Source organism: Daphnia pulicaria, chromosome 4, assembly GCF_021234035.1.
Source record: "Daphnia pulicaria isolate SC F1-1A chromosome 4, SC_F0-13Bv2, whole genome shotgun sequence".
Lineage (NCBI taxonomy): Eukaryota > Metazoa > Arthropoda > Branchiopoda > Diplostraca > Daphniidae > Daphnia > Daphnia pulicaria.
The window spans coordinates 16,190,813-16,210,812 of record NC_060916.1 but is presented as its reverse complement, the minus strand read 5'-3'; the positions used below and the strand labels follow the sequence as shown (position 1 = coordinate 16,210,812).

At 51.2% G+C, this 20,000-nt stretch overlaps 1 protein-coding gene and 3 non-coding genes across 4 annotated transcripts in view; all 4 read left to right on the top strand.

Annotated features, from left to right (window-relative positions):
* The first annotated feature begins 5,837 nt into the window (after nucleotides 1–5,837).
* LOC124337804 lies at nucleotides 5,838–9,486 on the top strand. The gene is made up of 2 exons (XM_046791822.1): nucleotides 5,838–6,485; nucleotides 6,532–9,486. Exons 1-2 carry the CDS (start codon nucleotides 5,838–5,840, stop codon nucleotides 9,484–9,486), a joined length of 3,603 nt encoding a protein of 1,200 aa, XP_046647778.1.
* A 4,588-nt stretch (nucleotides 9,487–14,074) lies between these two features.
* On the top strand, nucleotides 14,075–16,368 carry LOC124338744. The gene has a single exon (XR_006917985.1). It is a non-coding gene; the product is annotated as a small subunit ribosomal RNA (ribosomal RNA).
* Nucleotides 16,369–17,297: 929 nt separating this feature from the next.
* On the top strand, nucleotides 17,298–17,450 carry LOC124338709. Its single transcript, XR_006917951.1, has one exon. It is a non-coding gene; the product is annotated as a 5.8S ribosomal RNA (ribosomal RNA).
* A 639-nt stretch (nucleotides 17,451–18,089) lies between these two features.
* Nucleotides 18,090–20,000, top strand: part of LOC124338752 — a 4,575-nt gene continuing 2,664 nt past the window's right edge. Inside the window, exon 1 of the ribosomal RNA XR_006917993.1 lies at nucleotides 18,090–20,000. This exon is cut by the window's right edge and continues 2,664 nt beyond it. This is a non-coding gene — a ribosomal RNA (large subunit ribosomal RNA).

Genomic DNA, 20,000 nt, shown 5'->3' with positions numbered 1-20,000 from the left:
GACTGGAAGGAGCACACGCCTTGCTGTGCCTTCGAGTAGCACGGCACTCGCTCTCCTTCTCGGGCGCCTAGTACGACCAACCGTCGAACGGCCCCATCCCGGGACTAACCCACCTCTACTCCCGGCCAACTTGCAGTCGACTCTGCGAGCAGTTGGAACCGCTCGTCTATTCTGAGTTAGTGCCGAAGTAACTAACTTAGTCTGATTTGTCTTTGCAGGCCTGTACGAGAATTCACCCATTCTTCAGCCGAAGCAAGACTTACTTCTCCCGATCGAGATTAGAAAGTAAGTACCGATTGAGCGATCGATAGCTCTAGGTCCGGCCGAACAAACTGGGAGAAATCCCAGCGAAGTATCGCCGAGCTCACCGATATTTCACATGGTCCTTCGAACCGGTTATTAACCAAAGTAGAAACCGTGAAAGACGGTCCTGAAATCTGGTTAATACGGACCTAAAGTTGACGAAAACTAATCTCTTTCTGTTTATTTGCAGTGTCGAAATTCACGAGCAAAGACGCCCAAGCCAAGGTATTCGTGGCCGACCCACCCAGGGAGCTTAACGAATCTATCGCCAACATCAAGGCGTACGCTACAAAGCTCGTGACCGACGATAGCAAAGGGAAAATCAAGGACGCAAAGAGACAGGGCTGGAAGCTTCTCGAGGTCCTGTTTCCGATTGAGTTCTACGAACTCACAGGGGCAACTCCACCCTTGGCTTTGCAGACGGCAAAGCCTAAAAACAAGTGGGAGATCGCTAAAGCGGAGAAGTTGGAGAGAGAAGCCTTGGCATTCTTGACTCCCGAAGAGCGAGCCAAGTTCGACGAGGACGAAGCTCAAATTCGGAGGGAAAAAGAAGCGCAGAACGCTCTTCGACACGAGGTTCGCGCGGCCAAAAAGAGAAAGAGGGACGCAATTGAAGAGGCAAAGCTTCGCCTGTTAGAGAAGGAAGTGACGGAAAAGCGACTGGCGTACGAGCGCACTAAACGCCGTAGGGTTAACCCAGAAGCTGACCAAGGCAACTTGGTTGCCACGGTCGAGGTCCCGTTTGTCACACCAGACGGAGACCCGGTCCTTCCAGGAGACGCTTTGGCCAAACTGTGGTCGGCTTTGGCCACAGGGAAATTCGTCCTCCCGGGTACGGCAAACGACCCGGTAACCTCTGAGATTCAGGCAGTGCTGGCTAAGCACCTGAGTCAGGCAGAAACTCCACAGCCTTCGGCCGCGACGAGCCAGGCACAAACTCTGCAGCCAGTGGCCTCGACGAGCCAGGCACCGACACCAAAGGCCTCGACGAGCCAGGGTCGGAAGAAAGCGACGCCAAAGCGTACGGCGGCGAATAAGGGTAAGACGCTCGCTTCGAAAGGAGTGAACGTCGAGGCTCTGAAAACCCCGGCACTGCTTAGCCCCATTAGCCCCAAGCTAACGAAAGGCAAGGGGGCGGCCCGGCCGAAGTCCGGGACGAAAGCACCCGCTATAGACATAGACAAGCTAATAGCGGAAGCCACCACGAACTCCGTAAAGGTCATTTTGGACAAGTCTGACGGGTCACTCGCGGGAGTCAAACAGGTGAAAGCCTTAAAACCCGGGAGAAAGTCACTGTTTAACCCTCCGTCAAAGGAGTTGGTGGAGGCAGCAGCGAAAGCATCGGCCCGGCGAAAGGGTCTTCGATCGGCGGCAGAAGGCGAGGTAAATCTAGCTGACGCAGCCAAAAATCTCTACGGGGAGGACTTGGAGGAGTTGCCTAGCGAAAAGGAGGACGAACTCCTAAAGGAACCGGCCCGAGCCCCGGTATCGGCAGAAGAGCTGCAGCCACGCCCGGTCTCGAGACGATCGGGCCAACGGATCGACTCAGGTGACGAATCAGATCCAGGACTACAGCTCACAGCCGAAGACGAGGAGGAGGCGCTCAAGGCGGCAGCTCTCAGCACCCTCCCAAAAGCGGCGCAATAGCCGTCTGAAAAATTGTAAAAACCTGTGGTTATCGATAATAAACACTTGTAGAAATTAAAAAATTGTGTCTGTCTTCTCATTTCGAATAAATGTTGCATTCCGATAAGAAACGATCGAAACGGAAGGGGAGCAAAGACGATACCCCCAACAGGCTAACGCTTTCGAAGGCCAGCAAAAATCTACTGGGTGCGAATCTGGTAGTAACGAACGACGAAGAGATCATGGATCGGGTATTAGCGGAAAGCGAACCCGAGACTGGAGCGAGATCCAGACGAGCCCCGAGGAAAAATCCTGACGGCACGCTCAATGCACCAAGGAGTAGGCCATCGAGTAGGGCCTCAGACCGAAACCTAAGCGGCTCTCCGAAAATCATAAACATAGAGGGGCCCGATGAACCCCAGTCACCGAAAATTGGGCTAACGGTAGACGATGTTCAGAGACAAGCAGGCGCCCAGACTTCGCCGGAAATACCGCCGCCGAATCTAGACGGGTTCGGAGCTACCCCAGAACGTAAGACTCTATCCGAATGGATGAGAGAAGAGTTCGCGAGGTTTAACGGTGAAATGACAGAAATCACTGGGCGGCTGACGAGGACAGACGCAAAGGTAGCCGAGACAGTCACCAGACTAGACGGCCATAAAGAGCAAATCAAAAGACTCAACACAGAAGTGCCGACGATAAGGCAGACTGTAACGGGCCTCAGGAGCTCGATAGCCGCAGAAACAACCGCACGAATCGCGGCTATAGAAGCAAACATCGCAGCAACGATGCTGACGCAGAGGAATGCGACAGAGGCCCTGCAGACCCGAATGGTCGCGCATATTGAACGAGCAGTAGGGCAGCTCCAAAATAGCCTGAACGAACTAAGACAGACAGGAATTGCAGAGTTCGACGACACACAACTGAGAGTAGAGTTAAGACGCCTGGTCGAAGCCCAGGGCGAGGAAATCACGAACGGCCTGGCGCAGTCACTGGGCCAACACTCAGAAGAGGTGGGTCAGGCCATAGTAGAACTCAAAGTAAGGATGTCAAGGCTAGACACCAGGCTAAGGACGATTTATAGAGCCCAACAACCGCCGGCTCAAAGCCAGCAGCCAGAGGGTAGAAGGTCTCGGCAAGGGGCTCAAAGCCAACAGCCGGAGACCGGGAGAACCCGGCAGCAGCGAAACACTAGCAGATCACTCTGGGACGACTCAGAGGAAGAGGCAAGTGAAGAGAACGAGCCGACGGTAGGACGACCGACGTCAAGGGGAGGAACGGCATATAGTCAGCCTCCCCCATCATACCGCAGTGCCTTTACGGCAAGCGTACAAAGACCGGCATTTGGCCCAGCGCCAGCCCCGGCACCAGCCCCGGCACCAGCCCCGGCTCCGGCTCCGGCGCCAGCCCCGGCACCAGCCCCGGCTCCGGCCCCGGCACCCGCCCCGGCACCAGCCCCGGCACCGGCACCGGCGCCAGCGCCAGCGGGACCGGCACCTCCGTATCATGCGGCAGGTAGACCATACGTCCCACCGCAAGCGCCAGACGACGTCAAACGAGAATTGACGCAAGAGCTCGAGCAGCTCAGGGAAGAGCTAACACAGGCTTATGCCCAGTACGGTCGTGCAAGGTCTGACGATGCCAGACAACACGAAAGAATTGCGTTCATGACGACCTATACGTATTACAAAACGGCAGTAGAAAACTTAATGCCCATGCTGACAACAGCAGAAAAAGCCGAACTACGACTGCAGCAACGCAGAGTAGAAGCAGAAAGACTGGGCATTGCCCCAGTACAGGCGCCGATGCCTGTACAGACGGCTAAGGTACGGTTATCACCGCCCAAGTTTGCGGGGGAGGTACTGAAATATCACGGTTGGCGACAGACGTGGAATACGTACGACAACAACCCGATATACACAGCCACCGAGAAAAGCCAAATGTTGGAGCAGGCTCTCGAAGGCGAAGCCGCCAATGCGACGGCGAGTTTCACGTTCACGGCGGAAACTTATAATACCATTCTCCAAGTACTGGCTGATAGGTTTGGCGACCCGAATCAGGCCATAGGAGAAAGAGAAGCCAAGCTACGAGAAGCGGCAAGCAAACCGGTGGGAGCGAACCCGACGTCCGCTCAGTTGCGAGAAAAACATATCGAGATATGTAATCAAAGGCAAGGCCTCCTGATCCAAGGCGTACAGCCGGCGACATTCGATTCGCACACGGCTAAGGAAATCTTGAACTCCCTACCAGGAGTGATAACAGAGAAATGGAGAATGGATTGGGGGCCAGAAAGAGCACCGACCTTAGACCAGGTCCTGCATCAACTCGATAGGTTGATCCGAATTAAATCATCGGAAGAAGCGTCGAGACGGGTCGACTATACCCAGACAACTCAGGCCAACGCAGCGAGCGTAGCCACAAAAACAATCAAGTTCAGAGACAAGACCCCGACGAGGCTTGCCTGCGTGATATGCAAAAGCGAAACACACGCTGCGCGCGACTGCACGTTCGGAAACGCGGCCGAAAGGCGAAAAGTAGTGATGGACGCGGACAGATGCTTCAGATGTTTTGGTCAAGGCCACAGATACGTGGATTGTTCGGAGAGAAGAGCATGTCGGCACTGTTACTCCACCTCGCATGCGTCGGTCCTATGCCCGCACGAGAGAGAAAGTCGGGAGAGAACAAAAGGCAGGCCGGTACCGAGAACCGCCAGCAAATCTCCAAGTAAGCCTCGATCGGGCAAACCATTCATGCGACCGCCATCACCAACGCCATCGAGGACACCGTCAGCGGAACGATCGGTCAATGAGCAGTCGAATATAGGGGTAATAGAACCCAACGGCAAGGAAAAAATTTCCGCCGGAGTGTTACTGAACTTTGGAGCGAAAGCCAAAGCAGAAAAGACACAAGGAATAGAAGAATGGGTCCCACTGTTCGGAATATTCGACAGCGGTTGCGGTAATTCATTTATCACAGCAGCCCTAGTACGGAAGCTAAATGCAAAGGTCATTGGCAGGCAACGTATCAGAGTCTTGACATTTGGGTCTCACACACCCATCGACGAGTACTGCGATATTGTTCAAGTCACGATAGCCGGCATATCGAGAACAGTAACGGAAAAATTCATTGTCCGGGACCACATTCAAACACTCACACCATACACCGAGACGAAGCTTGGTGAGAGGTTGCTCAAAGAAGGCGAAACCTTGGCCGACCCGAGGCACAGAAGACCGTCTCAAGTCAAGACGATTGACATCCTAATTGGAAACAGTAACATGTACGAATTCATGTTACTGGAAGCACCGCGCAGGCACCGGAAAATAGTGGCGCATAACACTATCTTCGGTTGGACGATATCGGGCTCCTTAGGAGACCCGGGATACGAGACAGTAGCGTGCGTGGCCAAAGTAGAGATCGTGCCCGAAGAGCACGAGATCTCAAGTGTCGACAAACACTTTGCGGCCTTCTGGAGCCTTGAAAGTTTAGGTATCCCAAATAAGGAACTAACGGATGTCGAATTCATCCAAGCTTACATAGCTAGCATCGAAGCCGATGAAGAAGGGCGAGCCGTCGTACGGTATCCCTTCACCCAAGAGCGACCGGACTACGACTCATGTAGATCCATAGCCGACATAAGATTCGAAAATCTGTGGAAAAGCGACTCCTTCACTAAAGAGAAGCGAATACGATATCACGAAGTAATGATGTCCTACTTACGGGAAGGATTCATCGAAATAGCTGACCCGAACTACGATGGGCCAATGGCATTTTTGCCGAACAGACCGGTCGAGTGAGAAGACGCGGAAACCACAAAGATACGACCAGTCTTTGATGGATCGGTCCATCACAAGAACCGGCGCAGTTTCAACGCCAATCTTGAGATAGGACCAAACCTAAACCCAGACATCATGGGGATTCTAATGAGGTTTAGGCGATATTGCATAGCGTGGACGGCCGACATCGAGAAGGCGTTTTTGCAAATCAAAATCCACAAAGACCACGAGCAAATCGTGAGGTTTCTTTGGGTCGAAGACCCCGAAGCTGCCATACCCAAGGTGGTGGTCTACGCATGGAAGAGACTCACCTTTGGACTCGCATCGAGCCCATTTATACTCAGGGCCGTTCTAACCTGGCACCTGCAGAAGTACGAAACAGAGTACCCAGGCATCACAGCCAGGACTCTTAACCAAATCTATGTCGACGACTGGATGGGGGGAGCCGAAACTCCCGAACAAGCTGCCGAAGAGATAAGGCTGATAAGTCGAATCTTGGGGGAGATCAAGATGAAACTCTGTAAGTGGTCGACGAATTCGGCCGAGCTAACAAACTTACTACGGGGGGAGTTCGAATTCTCCTCCCGACCATCGAAATTGGGAATAGATGAGGTGTTCGAACATGCGGACAAAAAGGCTCTGGGAATCCTTTGGGACCCAGTAACCGACCAGTTCAAATTCAACGCCGATAAAATAATATCCGAGGCACGAAGGCTAGGAGAAGGGCTTACCAAGCGACAGCTGTTTAGCCTAGCGCTAACGCTATACGACCCGTTGGGCTTCGTGAACTTCATCTTTGGTATCTCATAATAAATCTCGTAATCTTCAGATCTCATGGTTAGCCAACGGCAAATGGGATCAGATAGTGAACAGTTGCACCAATGAGAATTGGGAGGAGTTCATCAAAGGTCTCGAAGACCTACAGCTCATACGGATTCCTCGCTGGACGGGCATAGAGGTTAAGGAGCCTAGCGAACTCCACATCTTCTGCGATGCCAGCGAGGTAGGATATGGGGCCGTAGCATACGAAGTGCAAGGGACGACGATCGCCCTCATAGCAGCAAAATCAAAGGTGGCTCCGTTACCAAAAAAGGCAATGACCATCCCTCGGCTCGAACTGCTGAGTAACCTGATGGCGTCTATACTTGGCAAGTATATACGAGACCAACATCGGGTTGAACACAAAGCGCACATCTGGACCGATTCTCAGATAGCGACATGTTGGATCACGGCCACCAACAAAACCCCAGAAATCTGGGTACAAAACCGAGTCTCGAAGATCAGAGAATTCGGCGCAGAAATCCACTTCTGCGAAGGGACTCAGAACCCGGCTGATCTCCTCTCAAGGGGAGGCTCAGCAAAGGAAATCCAGAGATCGAACTGGTGGAAGGGCCCCGAATGGCTCCCGGAGTATGACAAGTATAAGCCGATCGAAATCAAGGCAAACCTCATTCAAACGGATATGGTCCGTCCGAAACACCCAGACTGGCGCAAAGAGTACAGCGACTGGGATAAAATGGTCAGAGCTCAGGCTATGATCCAAAGAGCAGTGGACGGCTTTAAAGGTAAAATGTACCGGCCTTCCCTCATTATCGAGCAAGTCCTGTTTGACATGGTTGACTTGAAGGAAATCAAGTTCAAAAAACCGGGATCGAGATGCCAGGTTTCATTCAAGCGACTCACATATGAGGAGCTACTCACGGCACGATACGCCTTGATAAGACACGCACAGATGGAGTCATACCCCGAGGATTACGATAGAATCGAGCGGGGGAAAGTCCCGAGAGACAAGATGTTCAGAAAGTTGAGACCGGTGTTCGACACGACGAATCGAATTATCAGGTGCAGGGGACGAGCCCAGGTACTGTTGGCAAGATATCATCTCGATGCATTGATCTTACTCCCGCCCGATCACTATATAACCACAGTCTTGCTACGCAAGCTGCATAGGAGGGTCGGGCACATGGGAATGAACGCCATGACCATGGAAGTCAGAAGCGAATTCTGGCTGCCCAAACACTGTCAGGTGATAAAAGACATCCTCAACCGATGCGTGAGATGTCAGAAGGTCAACGCAACAGCCTTCAGCGAAAAGCCAGCTCACTTGCCAATTGAACGGCTGAAAATATCCGATCCTTTTTCAGTCACCGGCATCGACATGGCCGGTCCGTACAATGTACTAGTAAACGAACCGAGTAAAGCGGTGATAGTCCAGCCAAGGACTGAGCCAGGAGTCCCCGAAGAGGAATCAGAATCATCCGACGAATCGGATGAAGAGTTGGTACCGGAGAGAGTCGATGCCCTCGACAAGAAAAAGAAAAAGAAAAAGAAAGAAAAGAAACAACCCAAGTTTGCGATTGACGGGAGACAGATAGTCAAAGTGTACATAGTTATGTTCACTTGTGCCACGACAAGAGCCGTTCACCTAGAGGTAACTAGAGGAAAAAGTGCGGCGGCGTTCATTAACGCTTTCCGTCGGTTCTGCGCGTTAAAATACGCGCCAAGAACAGTCTATTCAGACAACGCGCTGGAATTCGATAGTACGGCAAGATACCTCAGAAGACTCTGGCTATGCAAGACAGTCTACGACTTCATGGCCAATAGAAACATCTCTTGGCGGTTCTCAGCGAGTGTAGCTCCCTGGTGGGGTGGCTTCTGGGAACGCATGATAAAGACCGTGAAGCAAGCGTTGCATAAGACCTTTAACCCGAAGCAGATGGACTTCGACATGTTCCATACGGTGATCACAGAGATCAGTGACATCGTAAACAACCGTCCGTTGGGATATATCGCTGGCGACGAAACGGCTCTAACTCCGAACCAGTTAATCAAAGGAGGCTTTGTAAACAAGTTCGACACCGAACCTCCGGAAGAGGAAGAACTGCTCGGCGCAGACTCCTTGTTTCTCACGAACAGAGAAGCCGCTAGACGAAAGCTAGTGGCAGACTGGTGGACAGAATTCGTCCCAACCTATCTGAAGGATCTAAATAGATTCCATCAAGAGCAAATACCGTCGAAATCGGTCAAGCTAGGACAAGTAGTCTTGATCCACGTGGACTACGTCAAGCGAATCAATTGGAACATTGGGCGAGTGATCGAACTCATCAAGGGTCGAGATCACTTAGTCCGGAAAGTCAAGCTAGTCATGGTCGACTCAAAGGGCAAAACGTCAATCGTAAATAGACCTGTCCAGAACTTGTACCCTCTCGAAGTAGAACCAGGTATCATCGACGCAGACTTTGCCAAGAACCCGAGCAGATTTGGAGATCACGTAACCTCATCTGGGCAAGTATGTAAGAGAACTTACATGGGGGGAGTGTGGAATACCACGGCCCTCGGCGATGAGGCTACGGATTGCCGGCCACATGTGGCACAGCCACGAGAGGTAACGATTGCCTCGGCATTTGACGGAGTAACTGGGAAACGTCCGGGCAACGGTGATAAGGCTACGAGTCGCCGGCCACATGGGGCACAGCCGCGAGAGACAACGAGTGCCTCGGGTGTGGACGGTGGAGACACGAATCGTCCGTCAGATGTGGCACCGGCCACGGGAGTAAGACCACGACACGGTCAACCGAAGATGCCGGTGGTAAACTTACCGGCGTCGGCCGACCTCGAAAGGTCTAACCCGATAGAGTGGATAGATGACGAAGATCTAACACCCAAGCAGCTCAGAGCTGAAGTACGAAGACGCGACCGAGCGCAGGCAGCGTGGAGACCGAAGCCCGCTGCTAAGAATGCGACAGGGGTTGATCCGGACCAGCGCGAGGTGCTGGACGGATAAAACAGCTACAAGCCCCGCCGAATAATGCATGTAAACACCGACACAAATCGACGGTCCTCGGAAACCGTCGGACGGCAGGTCAGGCCCATGTGCCCGGCCTTTCTCTTAAAATGGGCCGTCAAACCAAGACATTATGCGGCGGAACATTAGCTACTTTCCTATATAGGGAAGGCACCCCTGTTTATAAAATTTCTTAAAGTATGGACTTAGAAATATTTCGACGACTCTATCGAAATACTACCCCGGAGCAAGAGAGCAGACCGGGGTAGCAAATAACTATCAACTCGGTAAGATAGTCGGAGTAGTAGAGAGTCTGGTGTAGTACATTCAGCAAAGCTGGATGGCCAGACTGGAGTAAAATAGCCGGAGAGATAAAGAGCACTCCGGCGGATGGCATCCGTAGTCCCAGGATGGCCGGAAGATTGCAGCGTAGAAGAAGAAGCGCGTACGGATTTATCCATTGGGACTTAGAAGAAATTAGAGAGAATGGACTTAGAAGAAAATCCATTACTCGAGAAACCCAGAGGCTACCCACCCCAAACGGGCCAGCCGCGAAGACGATAAAGAGGCAAGACACGTGTCGCCCCGAGGCTACCCATTCCAAGTGGGCCCGCCGCGAAGAAGATAAAGGGCGAGACTCGCGCCTCCTATAGTCCGCATTAATTAAATGTTATAATTTTACAATGTTGTTATTACCATGCCTGTAATTATAGTTTACTTCACAGCGCCAATGCGGGCTAATAAATCACTCATTCACAAGCACTCAAACAGTAAGCATCTCTTTATTGATCTTCTTACTAGAGTCTTAGAGTCACCCCCTCGGCCTCGAAGCGCCGTTGTATTGAACACTGTTCAGGTTGCCAGCCTCAGTCGAGAGGCCAGCCTTTGTAAAACAACTTGTAAAGTTGGGACTTAGAATCGCTCTCGATTACGGGCATTCTAAGTGTCGGGACTCGGACACATCCGAAGGACTGACTGGAAGGAGCACACGCCTTGCTGTGCCTTCGAGTAGCACGGCACTCGCTCTCCTTCTCGGGCGCCTAGTACGACCAACCGTCGAACGGCCCCATCCCGGGACTAACCCACCTCTACTCCCGGCCAACTTGCAGTCGACTCTGCGAGCAGTTGGAACCGCTCGTCTATTCTGAGTTAGTGCCGAAGTAACTAACTTAGTCTGATTTGTCTTTGCAGGCCTGTACGAGAATTCACCCATTCTTCAGCCGAAGCAAGACTTACTTCTCCCGATCGAGATTAGAAAGTAAGTACCGATTGAGCGATCGATAGCTCTAGGTCCGGCCGAACAAACTGGGAGAAATCCCAGCGAAGTATCGCCGAGCTCACCGATATTTCACATATAGGGAAGAGGTTGTCGAAAAAAAGAAAGTTGAAAAATTTTCTAAGTCCGAAAAATTGAAAAATTTTTCTAAGTCCCGACGACGTGGTAGTGACGTGGTTAGCGGGACTTGGACGTATAAAGGCCGATGAAAAAAAATGGAAATGGAAATGAAAATTTCTCGATTTCCGACGACGGTGTTTGGCAACGACTCTCTCGCCCGGCCACTGGTCGGCGCGAGAGAGGAGTGAGCGAGACCCGTCGATTCGAAAAGAGAAGCCGTCACACCGTCGAGGCGTGGCGGCTCTCAAGTGGGTTGGTCGGGCGTGTCGTGATGACTCGCGACCGTAAAAAATTCCCACTCAAATTCTCCCATTTCCGACGACGGTGTTTGGCATCGACTCTCTCGCCCGGCCTCTGGTCGGCGCGAGAGAGGAGTGAGCGAGACCCGTCGATTCGAAAAAAAGCCGTCACACCGTCGAGGCGTGGCGGCTCTCAAATGGGTTGGTCGGGCGTGTCGTGATGACTTGCGACCGTAAAAAATTCCCACTCGTCGAAAATTTTCTAAGTCCCAACTTTGAAAACGACGGTTCCTGAAAGTCGGCTGGCGGTTGGATGGGGCAATGTCCCCGTCCAATCGCTAAAAATGAGCCGGAAAACGGAGACATTATGCGGCGGAACATTAGTGGTTTTCCTTAGTATAGAAGAGGTCTCGATTCCTAAACTCGGAAAAATTTTCAGAGTCCCAAAAATTTTCGAAGTGTCGAATAGTTTGGTTTCTCGAATTGAAAATTTTTTTCAAATTTGCGACATTACGACAAGCAGCGATTGTAAAGCCCGGTCCAAATTTTTCAAACGAGTCTTACTTCTTGTTAGTCCGCCTGGCCGATACCAAAGAATGGCCGACCGTCGACTATCGGGCGAATAGACGGGTGAAAGAAATAAAGTCGAAGCCGGTGGTTGGATAGATATCGAAGGGAAGGCGAAAGAGGCGAAAAGGAAAGCGCGAAATTTCTTTAGTAGCTTCGACGCAAAAACTTTGGTATCGACGGGGAGCTTTGGGAAATGAAACGAAGACGCAGAATGGGAAGTTGTCCGGTTCGGCGTTAGTTGTAGTTTCATTTCCACCGTAGCTGAGCTCCTTTCCGCCCGCCACTTCACATGATTTTAGTTTCGATTCCGTTCGATCGCGCTTGCACTGTCTTTGTTTTTTTTTCACTGCTTGGATCGCGGCTTTGCTCTAACCAGTTTAGCCCCATGCGATCAAAAAGTCTTAAAAAAAAACCGTTGAACGGAGACGAACTCGATGAGCTGTCGGTGTGTGAAATATCATTCCTTCGGTAAAACCGTTTTCGAAATTTCCGATGGTCGGTATATGTAAAAATATATCCGAACCGCGATGTGGACGGGAATTCAAACGCCCGCTTCACCGATTGGTGCGACAGCTGAGAAGCTCGTCACTCGATCCAACGACTCTTGGTCGAAAAGTTCAGAAGAGGTGCGCGCGTCAAACATTTTTTTGGTTTCGGACGTTTCGTTTCTTCGGCACGTGTGGTTTGTCTGTGGCCGTCTGTGAGAGAAATCGGACGCTTGTTCTTTGTTATTTTACCGTAACAAGACAAGACGGGAAAGATTCTTTCTTCCAAACTTACGGCATCATAACCATCAGCGTTTACCGTCAGCGACGATACGGAAGAGAAAAGAAAATGGTGCGCGTCTTTTCACTTTTTGACACCGTATCAAAAAAAAATTACCGTTCAGGCGGAAATGTGTGTGTGTGTGTGTGAGCCGAGAGATAAAAATAAAAAAGCCACCAAACAGAACGCTTTCAAATTATTTCGTGCGGCGTGCGCATATTTCACATTTTGCCGTTTGACGGAAGCTCGTTGTGTGGAACACAGAAGTGGAGATGGACGGAGTTGAAGGGGGGCGAAGACGGCCCGGTCGGACAAAGTCAAGAGATTGAAATATACGAGAGAATTGGGTGGAAGTGATGGCAAATCTATAAAATTCAAAAATCGGATGAGATGCGAGGACCGCAAAATGTGGCGTCGACTCTGACTCTCTTTTACTACGAACTTCCCTTCGACGGAAGATATCGAGAGCTGAGCTGAGCGCCCGCTGAGTATGGCCGGCGTAATTACAAACGAGTTACGGTTGGAGCTATATCGATTGTACGTATCCCGAACGTTCATCGAACAAGCCAGATCAACTCGGCGCCCGGTAAGATGTACGCTCAGTTATGGCCATGACACACGAAGGGAGAATTCAAACGGCTGTGAGTGTACGGCCCGCCCGGAGTTGTGTGTAGGCAGTGACCTCTCAAGAAAAAACGTAAAAAATTTTTTTTTGACAGTCACCGGTCTGCGACAAGTAATCAGTACGAAACTTGGGTGCAATGCAAAAAACATTTTGAGAATCCTTGCTTGACAACAACGAATCTAACACGATAAAAAAAACGATCCCCATCGGTGTACCGCTTGCTTTTCTCGCGCTTCGGCGCAGAATCGCTTATTCAGCTGCCCTTGGAATATGTTCGTTTCGTGCATACTTGATCTCGGTCATTCTTCGGTGAACTCTTAAAGAATTGCGCACTTTTATAGGGGTAGTCTGGTTGCTTGTCTCGACTTGAAATGATTTGTTTTTTTCCGCCCATGACTTTCTATACGATGCCTCTATGCTGGCCTCTGACCGCGGTTGTTCCGAGTTTTCTCTTTCTCTTCGAAAGTCTTTGCGGAAAATTCTGCCTCGTGTGACCGTTGAGCGGTGAGGTGTGTGTGTGTGTGTGTGTCGTGCGGGGTGATGCGAGAGTGTGCCTCGGCGGTGGAAAAATAAAAATAAAACTCTGAGCCCACAAAAATTTAAAAGATGTATGCTTGTCAGCTTAGTAAAGCAGGCTTGACTTATGAGCATACAGCACGCCACATATGACCGTCGAAAACCGTAATACGGGAAAAAAGTTGATGAATATATCAAGACCGGTCGAATGAATCCGATTCACTTTGGGCTCATAGACCGTTGAATGGTCTTTGACTTTGGAAATTGAAATGAAAAAAATCCAACAAACGGATCGGATCGGTGTTTCTCTTCACTGGGACTCGCTGTGACACGCCAGGCGTTGCGATCAAAAATTTTAGTTTCCGAAGAAAAAGAAAAAAAACGAAAAACGTGTTGATTTGGTGTGTGTTTGGTGATGCGTGGGCGAAATAAAAACCCGCAACTCGCCGGATGCATATCAAACAAACATACACGAAATACCTGGTTGATCCTGCCAGTAGCATATGCTTGTCTCAAAGATTAAGCCATGCATGTCTAAGTACAAGCCGCTAGACGGCGAAACCGCGAATGGCTCAATAAATCAGTTATGGTTCCTTAGATCCACTCCATCCTACTTGGATAACTGTGGTAATTCTAGAGCTAATACATGCACTCGAGCCTCGACTGCGGGCTTTCGGGCTCGCAGAAGAGGTGCTTTTATTAGATCAAAACCAGTCGGGGCCGGGCTTTCGGGCTCGCGCACCGTACCAATTTTGGTGACTCTGGATAACTTCACGCCGATCGCACGGCCTTCGCGCCGGCGACGTATCTTTCAAATGTCTGCCTTATCAACTGTCGATGGTAGGTTACGCGCCTACCATGGTTGCAACGGGTAACGGGGAATCGGGGTTCGATTCCGGAGAGGGAGCCTGAGAAACGGCTACCACATCCAAGGAAGGCAGCAGGCGCGCAAATTACCCACTCCCGGCACGGGGAGGTAGTGACGAAAAATAACGATACGGGACTCTTCCGAGGCCCCGTGATTGGAATGAGTACACTTTAAATCCTTTAACGAGGAACCATTGGAGGGCAAGTCTGGTGCCAGCAGCCGCGGTAACTCCAGCTCCAATAGCGTATATTAAAGTTGTTGCGGTTAAAAAGCTCGTAGTCGGATGTCTGTCTTCGGCCGGGCGGCGCCGCTCTGAATCAAGGGTGTTGCGTTTCACGCTCTGGGAGCCCGGGTGTCAAAGCCCGACTCTCTTCACGGTCGGACAACATCGCCGGAGTGGTGGTCGGTGCGTCGTTGTTGTATCTGCGGCCAGAGTTGGAAAGTTCTTTCGGGTTCTTTTTTAATTTTGGTCGTAGTTGACTCGATTCGCTCCACCCAGTCAATCGTTCGGGGTGCCCTTCACCGGGTGTCTCGGGCGGCCGGCAACGTTTACTTTGAACAAATTAGAGTGCTCAAAGCAGGTGTATCCCAACGCCTGAATATCGCAGCATGGAATGATGGAATAGGACCTCGGTCCGATTTTGCTGGTCTTTTACTTTTGGACCCGAGGTAATGGTCAATAGAGACGGACGGGGGCATTCGTACTGCGGCGACAGAGGTGAAATTCTTGGACCGCCGCAAGACGAACAACAGCGAAGGCATTTGCCAAGAATGTTTTCCTTGATCAAGAACGAAAGTTAGAGGTTCGAAGGCGATCAGATACCGCCCTAGTTCTAACCATAAACGATGCCAACCAGCAATCCGTCGGAGTTACTCCAATGACTCGACGGGCAGCTTCCGGGAAACCAAAGTCTTTGGGTTCCGGGGGAAGTATGGTTGCAAAGCTGAAACTTAAAGGAATTGACGGAAGGGCACCACCAGGAGTGGAGCCTGCGGCTTAATTTGACTCAACACGGGAAACCTCACCAGGCCCGGACACTGGAAGGATTGACAGATTGAGAGCTCTTTCTTGATTCGGTGGGTGGTGGTGCATGGCCGTTCTTAGTTGGTGGAGCGATTTGTCTGGTTAATTCCGATAACGAACGAGACTCTAGCCTGCTAAATAGGTGACGGGTTTTATCAATTGAAACCGAAGGGAGTACGGAGGCGTCGGGATCAGGTGGCGGCGATTCGGGTCTCGGTGGGACTGGTTCCTTTAGTGAGGCAATCTCTCGGCTTGGTTTCGTTGTGCTTTGTTCGTCGGGTGTACGGCCTTCACGGGTTGGTTGCCTGGCGGATGAGGTATGGCGGGGCTTTGTCGGGAATGTCTCGCGGGGGCTGGCTCTATTGTTATTCGGTCGTCGTCATCCCCGGCGATACCTTCTGCTCTCGCGTCCGTCACGCAGTCTTCTTAGAGGGACAAGCGGCGTCCAGCCGCGTGACAGTGAGCAATAACAGGTCTGTGATGCCCTTAGATGTCCTGGGCCGCACGCGCGCTACACTGAAGGAATCAGCGTGTTTCACTCTCCCTGTCCGAAAGGACCGGGTAACCGCTGAACCTCCTTCGTGGTTGGGATTGGGGACTGCAATGATCCCCATGAACCAGGAATCCCTAGTAGGCGCGGGTCACTAGCCCGCGTCGATTACGTCCCTGCCCTTTGTACACACCGCCCGTCGCTACTACCGATTGAATGATTTAGTGAGGCCTTCGGACGGGCTTGTCGGGGTGCCGTCGAGTGGGGAGCAATCTCTGCCCGTGCGGTGCCTACCAACGGCGAGACTGAAAGATGGTCGAACTTGATCCTTTAGAGGAAGTAAAAGTCGTAACAAGGTTTCCGTAGGTGAACCTGCGGAAGGATCATAAACGAACAAGACAAATGTTTTGCGCATATGGCTTTGGTTGAGCACGAAACAACTAAAAGTTGCAAAACAAAAAAACCCCATCAAAAGTCTTTCGGCGTAAGACATCGTATGAACTATGTGTGGGTTGACGGAAGAAAATCATTTATTTTGAACGGGTATCAGGCGCTCTGATGCGCGGTGGTTTAAAGCGGATTCGCCTTTTCAAATTGATTTTTCTTTCCTCTCGGCTCAAAAAAAAACACAAAGTCTTTCGATTTGGTCTATGGCCGTGAGCAAATTCTTCCTGCTTCGATGGTGAATGTCTCTATAGATTCATTCGACCTTTAGCGGCGCTCACAGTGTTGACGTTAGTAGAGTGAAGAATACGATAGCCCACCTGGGCCGCGAGTACCGAAGGAACAATAAAGGAGATTTTATAAAGTCTTAGTCCCTAAATCAAACACTTTGAAAAATAAAAACTCGGTGGATGGAGAGTCGGAAAAAAAAAAACATCAAGATTTTGAACGGGTATCAGGCGCTCTGATGCGCGGTGGTTTAAAGCGGATACGCCCAATCGAAATTGTTTTTTTTTGTTTCTCTCTTCGTCTTCGGGATTTTTTGATTCTCGGTGGGGGACGAAAGTGTGAGACTTTACTCTGGACGTTCTTTTCGGGCGTAGATACTCGTGGTTGCGTGCGTGTGCGTCGTATAGACTAACACTCCAAAGCCCGACACTATGCCGTTGAAAACCGAATGTTTTTTAAGCTTGCCCTTCGCCCTCTCGATGAAGTAGGAAGAATTCAAAATCACAATAACACACTAAACCCAAATTCTAGTACGAGTGTTTATCGGAACATTTTCTTTCTGGCTTTCTTTCTCCGCCCTCGCATTCATTTGCTTGGGCGGGTTGGAGAAAAAGAGAGAAGAAAACGAATATGTCGTTTTATATACGACCCTGAACGGTGGATCACTAGGCTCGTGGATCGATGAAGAGCGCAGCAAAGTGCGCTAATCCATGCGAACTGCAGAACACATGGAGCATCGAAATCTTGAACGTAAATGGCGGCCCAGCTTCTCGCTCGGGCCACATCTGACTGAGGGTCGGTCGAATGATGAACGAACAGAGATTTTTTCAGTCTTGGTTTTGCATGTTGGGTCGCGGCGAGATTTATTTTTCACCCGGCCTGACCGCATAAAAGCTCCCGAATCTCTAACGTCTGGGTGCCGCGCGACTTAAGTGTCCGCGATGCCACAAATACAAAAAAGGGGGAAAAATAAAAGAAGGTTCGCCCTGTTTTGGTTTTTTTCCTCTCTATTCAAAAGAAACCTTTTTCGATGGCAAAACAGATGGGAAATTTTTGAGCCAACTCAAAAAACATTTAGAAATAAACACATCTTCTCGAACAAGGTGTCGGCTGCGTGTGCGCGATATACCGCTTCAACGCGAGTTTAGTTGTGTGTGTGCGCCGGGCGTGTCGAAGTGTCGACCACCGCGAATTATCACTCACTCTAACCGCTCGTTATGCAAGCTTGGTTCGCGCACGACGCGTTGTTTCAATACAAAAAGCCGCAGGACGCCCTGTCACTTTTCGTAAATTAATTTTTGCGAATAACGAGAGACTCGCTTTATTTCGAAAAAAAAAATTTGAACCGGCAATTATTCAATCTTTCCCGGCTTTAAAACGCCAAAGTCTGTCGAGCTAGATAAAGTGTTGTCTCCTTTTGAAAACAAACAATTCATTCTGACCTCAGTTTAGATGAGACTACCCGCTGAACTTAAGCATATCAGTAAGCGGAGGAAAAGAAACTAACAAGGATTCCCTTAGTAGCGGCGAGCGAACAGGGATGAGCCCAGCACCGAACCTCGCGCCCAGTTGAGCGGGTGCCGAGGAATGTGGTGTTCGGGAGGATCGTGCGCGTCTGTCCGGTATCTATCGTCCAAGTCTCCATGAACGGGGCGAGCAACCCACAGAGGGTGTCAGGCCCGTAGATAAGACGAGCCGAGACCGTGCATCGGATCCCTTCCCAAGAGTCGGGTTGCTTGAGCGTGCAGCCCTAAGCGGGAGGTAAACTCCTTCTAAGGCTAAATATCGCCACGAGACCGATAGCGAACAAGTACCGCGAGGGAAAGTTGAAAAGAACTTTGAAGAGAGAGTTCAAGAGTGCGTGAAACCGTTCAGGGGGTTAAACGGGTGGGCCCTCGAAGGTCGAACAAGTCCCCGCTCCCGGCACTTGGTTGTGTGCCCTTAACGCTGCATGGAGACTGCCTGAATTGGCGGCTCTCTTGCATAAGTCGTTCTGCGATCGCAATAGCCACGCCAAGGTCCGCAAGTGGGGGGCCTAGTAGGACTCCGCGACCGACTGGGTGTCTGTTACACGGGGCGTCCGTTAGCGAGTTTCGTGGTTACCTTCGCGGGTGCCGCGATGACGAGCGCGGCGTTTCCCAACAGTACTGCCCGGTCGTGACCTGTCTCCTCCCGGGAGGTGTCGTAGCTTTTTTTTGTAAAAGAGAAAAAGTTGCGGTGCTCAACCTGTGGAGGCCCAGAGCGGAGAGTAGAAGTCGGGTCCCACCCGACCCGTCTTGAAACACGGACCAAGGAGTCTAACATGTGCGCAAGTCGTCGAGAAATTATCAAACTAAACTCGCGAGGCGCAATGAAAGTGAAGCGGCCCCGATGAGGGTGCATCCGCGAGGGGTGATCCCGTCTCGAACAGAGCGGGCGCAACCCCAGGGCGTCCGAATGCTCGCGAGATCTTTCCCCCTTAAAAGGGTTTGGTCGAGTCGGCCGGACGAACCCAGAGCGCACACGTTGGGACCCGAAAGATGGTGACCTATGCCTGGCCAGGACGAAGCCAGGGGAAACCCTGGTGGAGGTCCGCAGCGATTCTGACGTGCAAATCGATCGTCGGAGTTGGGTATAGGGGCGAAAGACTAATCGAACCATCTAGTAGCTGGTTCCCCCCGAAGTTTCCCTCAGGATAGCTGGTGCTCGCAAAGAGAACAAACGGAGTTTCATCCGGTAAAGCGAATGATTAGAGGCCTTGGGGTCGAAACGACCTCAACCTATTCTCAAACTTTCAATGGGTGAGAAGCCCGGCCTTTTTCCTTGATTGAGGCCGCGGCAATTGATTTGAATCTGAGCGCCCAGTGGGCCATTTTTGGTAAGCAGAACTGGCGCTGTGGGATGAACCAAACGCCCGGTTAAGGCGCCTAAACGACGCACATTTCGGATCCCACGAAAAGGAGTTGGTTGCTAAAGACAGCAGGACGGTGGCCATGGAGGTCGGAATCCGCTCAGGAGTGTGTAACAACTCACCTGCCGAAGCAACTAGCCCTTAAAATGGGAGGCGCTATAGCGTCGTGCCTATACCGGGCCGTCGGTCGGCAGAGCGAATAACGTCCGTGTCAGCTCGAAGAGAGCGACGGCGCTGAGGCCCCGACGAGTAGGGGGGTCGCGACGGTGAGCGTAGAAGGGTTGTGGGCGTGAGCCTGCCCGGAGCCGCCGTCGGTGCAGATCTTGGTGGTAGTAGCAAATACTCCAGAGGGATCCTGGAGGACTGACGCGGAGAAGGGTTTCATGTGAACAGTGGTTGGACATGAGTCAGTCGATCCTAAGCCGCAGGCGAAAGCCGACCTAGTGACGGGCGTGATGT